This window comes from Egretta garzetta, unplaced genomic scaffold (genome assembly GCF_000687185.1).
Source record: "Egretta garzetta isolate BGI_Z169 unplaced genomic scaffold, ASM68718v1 scaffold383, whole genome shotgun sequence".
NCBI classification, from domain to species: Eukaryota; Metazoa; Chordata; class Aves; order Pelecaniformes; family Ardeidae; genus Egretta; species Egretta garzetta.
In genome coordinates, this window is record NW_009259100.1 from 1,815,106 (window position 1) to 1,819,247 (window position 4,142).

The following is a 4,142-nucleotide window of genomic DNA, read 5'->3' on the forward strand; positions in this document are numbered from 1 at the left end:
AGGGCGGCCGGCGTAGCCAGCTCTGCCTCTGCGAGCGCCCGCTGTTGCAGCCGGGCCGTGCGGAGCAAGGGCGAGCGTTGCCCAGCGAGCGCCCCGGTGCTTATCCCCTCAGCCAGGCCCTGCTCGAACGGGCGGGCCCTGCCTGGCTATCCCCGAGGGTAGGAGAGCCGCTGGGAGCCGATCCAACCTCCCCGCTCCTCTTGCCGGCTGCGCCCCCAAAAAGCAGTGAGCGTGGGTAGGGTCACGCCGCCTGCACGTATTCCTGCAGCCCTGCCCTTGCTCGCTGGTCTTCGACCCCGCCACGGCACGCAGCGTTGGCTTGGGCTGCTGCTGCCACCACCCCGGCAGGTCATGGCCAGCTGCCCCCCGGGGCCTGGGGGTTGCCACCCGCTCGCTGGTGGGTGCACGCAGCCCGAGGTCTGTGGAAAAGCACGTTTCTTCAAAGGAATTACGTCCTCGGAGGGAGACGCAGGTGCTAGGCTGGGTATCCAGCCTGCTGGAGCTTAGTGGTAGAGGCTGGTACTGAACTGGGAAAGATTTTGTTTTCAATCTCCATCTCTTTTTTTCTTTTTCATAGCTTTTTCTGCATTGAAGCAGTCCTGGGGCAAAAAGGGTGTCCTGAGGCGATGGAAAAGTACGTGGCATCGATGGTGCTGAGTGCAGTTGGTGACACGCTGGGCTATTACAATGGGAAATGGGAGTTCCTGCAGAGTGGCCCAGCCATCCACAAGGAGCTGGCGGAGATGGGGGGACTCGGCAACCTCAGCATCCAAGGTTGGAAAGTCAGCGATGATACAGTGATGCACTTGGCCACAGCCGAAGCCCTGGTAGCTGCTGGGAAAAACCCAAATTTAGAGCATCTCTATTCCTTGATTGCAAAGAACTACAAGGAGTGCATGAATGATATGAATGACAGAGCTCCAGGTAACCCCTCTATAATGTTGTCTGGGCAGGGCTGTCCTCTCACTAACCCCTCTCCCTTTCCTGCAGCTTGGAGCTGAGACTGGCCCTGGCTCTGCTTTTGCCTGCTTACAGCATTAATCGTATTTCATGTAAAGGCAAAAGTTTTCCACGCTCAGTACCTGATTCAGGACGAACTAAAGAGAATAGAATAAGGCAAGCTCAAGTGGTTAGGGCTTCTCTGAACTAGGTGAAAAAGATACTGTTTTGCCCATGTTTTCAAAACGTTCTTACAGGCATGTTCGAGGCCTGGCCGTGAACTCAGGGGAAGGATGCTGGCTTTTGCGCTGGGGATGTGTCTTTTCCTACACTCAGTGGATGAAGAACGCAAATTCAACCATGTATAATGCACACCCTGAGATGCTGCGTTAAAGCAACACATTTAAGCAGAGAACTACTATAGGATTTCTCGTAATAAATTCAATGAATTACACATAAAATGTATTTAAAGGCACAAAAATCCTTGCTTGGAATAATTAAGTTTACGAAACCCAAAGTCTGCTTTTGGCTAGATTCGCGTGTCTACTTTCTGTGCCAGGACAGTCAGGCCACAGTGATCTTTTCTGAACCCTGTACTTCCATCATCTCTTTTTTCTCTGCAGAGACACAACGGTGCTGAGTTTGGGTCACAGGCAGCAGGGACTGGCACTGTGTGGCAGTATGCAGGAAGGGCGCCTTGACAGGCTGCAGTAGCCAAACCGTATGCAACGTATTCCTGTAGTTCCAAGTTCACCCAGGCCCGCTGACCCCACTGTTTCCCGAGGACCCTGTCTCCCTCTGCGCTCATGGCTCAGCCTCTTCTGAATGCTTGAATTAAACTTAAATTGGAGATAGTGAGGCTGGGCCTCTTTTAAGCAGTGCAGGCAGTGTGAAGTATCCAGAAAACACTCAAGTTCAGCAGTCCTATGCAAAGTTTATACATGGAAAATAAATTGCTTAGGTGTGCCTATTCGGAGCAGCGAGAATATATATTGAGAATGTTTTGGCTTGGCACTAAACACGGGAAAGGCCAAATCCCGCATTGCTCTCTTGGGGTCATTGAGCATAGTGTGACAGAGCTGTGCGTTTCCAAGGCAGACCAGGTTGGAATATTGAGCAGGAATTTATTCTGCTTACCTTTCCACAGTGACCTCCTACCCTCGCATAAAGAACTAAACCAGCAGCATTCTTTAATGTAGATGGTCTCAGTCACTGGGGTAGCCTAATGAATAAAGTATTTAGGAAGGGGTAACAATGCCAGGATAGCAGGCGTCGGCAGGTTAAACTTCCGAGAGACTCGCTGCTGTTTTGGCAAAGGAGCGTCTTGTAGTTCCCCCCGCTGATGGGTTCTGCCAAGGTGGACTAACCACAGCCGGCAGCGAGACAGCACCTGGAAGCTATTTTTGCCTCCTCTATCTAAGCTTGGTGACTAAAACCTGAGATGAAAAGGAGAAGGACCTAAAATTTAAATGTTGGTACTTAATAGATAAGGATAATAGCACACCTGCTGCAGTCCTTCTGTGAGTAACTGAGCTGCAGTATGCCCAAAAGCAGTTCCCGTTTGGAAGTGAAGGATTTAAAAGTAAATTTGCTATGGATGCTAATCGGAGCAGCAAGGAAAGGTCAGGTTATCTAGCTGAACAAAGAAATGCAGCTTCTTTAGTGGGTCCATGGACACTTAACCTTGTAAAATTTTGGGGGGAGGGAGGAAAGTAACAATGAAAAAAATGGAAGTCTGTTGGGCGTGTTCTTGCAACAGTGTTCCGGAGTGCTCCTGCTGCAGCTGCAGGAAAGGTGCTTGGCTCTGAGAGCTTAAATCCTGACACTTAACAGTTCAGTGCCCACTGATGTACTACCAAAGGGAATACCAAATCCATACCCTGAAAAGCTGTCTGCAGTCTCCATGCCATATTGATAAATCCTAATGATGGAAGTTGCATGTCAATAACTTCTTTCTGCAGTTCCGAGTAAATGGATTTTAACTGAGAACATAACTCAAGGTGATGCTGTTCGGGCCCGAAGTAAGTACTCACCAGGGAATTGCAGCCCTTAAGGCTGAGAATGGAAAGTTGCTGCTGAACTTTCACCCAACAGAGGAGAGATTCCCCCAGAAGAGTGGGGGAAAGTCACATTGCTCACCCACGCAAGGGAGTCCAGACCTGAAAACCAAAACCCGCAGTAACAAAGGGATTCCCACAACGTTATGAGTCACCAGACAGCAACGACAGGGTCCCTCAAGTATGCAGCCCCAGGAGAGAACTCGCTGTCTTAATTCAGTGGCAAGTGAATCCCTACATCCATTATTGATCTTTGTGATGTGCCACAGCCCCAAATTCATTGTTCTTCACAGGTAATGAAGCCAATGAATAAAGCAACACAAGCATGGCCGTGTTTCTTTTTGCATGGTACAACTACATCTGCCCCATAGCTCTCCAGGAAACCTGCTTCAAGACTCCGTCTTTCAGCCCAAGCCCTCTCCCTGTAGAACTATTTACCGCTATGGGGTTGTTTTAACTCACCTTTTTTTATTTGTATGGATCGATCCCAAACAACTGTTATTGTCTGTGCTCATGAAGAGTGTAAGTAAGTGGAATGGAAGCCTATTCCATAAATAGAGCCCAGTTGTACTTGAAACTTTTCCAGGTTGTCTTTCTTCACACACTGCTTTCTGCTTGTATTTCTTCTTTCCTTAGACCCTTAGACCTTAGACCCCTCCGCAGGTTACTTCCAGTTTCTTACTGTTCGTACAGAGGATTCCTAACCAGGATTTGGTGGATTTCCAAAACAGAATTTCCTGATTTAAAAACTCCTACAGCAGTTTTTTTTAAAACCTGTTTTTAAAAAAAGACCTGACAATATGATTTCAGTTTGGTCTTCCTAAATCAGCTTTCAAATGTTTTAACTGTTTAAAAGCATGAGGAAAATATTTATAATACTTCATAAATCACAAGACCCTTAGCTGTTGTATGCTGGTTTGTTTTATACAACTTCTTTTCATTTGCAGGTTATCAGTAGTCATCTCCTAAAGTAATACGCGCAAGTTTAAAGCTGCAAATAAATTGTTATTGCAAAATAACCACTCTTTTCCTTGCAGCTTAGGCCTTGTCATCTTCTTCATTTTCTTTTGACTGCAGTTAATGCAAGACGATCTCACTTTTTATTGAGGACTGAGTTGCCTGTTCTCAACCTGCCCAAACATGTCC

At 47.6% G+C, this 4,142-nt stretch overlaps 1 protein-coding gene across 1 annotated transcript in view; it reads left to right on the top strand.

Moving 5' to 3' along the window:
- Positions 1-157: 157 nt before the first annotated feature.
- Positions 158-4,142, top strand: part of ADPRH (ADP-ribosylarginine hydrolase) — a 9,310-nt gene continuing 5,325 nt past the window's right edge. The window contains exons 1-2 of the mRNA XM_009635207.2: positions 158-225; positions 578-924. Of these exons, the coding sequence (XP_009633502.1) occupies positions 627-924 (298 nt within the window). The 5' untranslated portion in view covers positions 158-225; positions 578-626. The remainder of the gene's footprint in view (positions 226-577; positions 925-4,142) is intronic.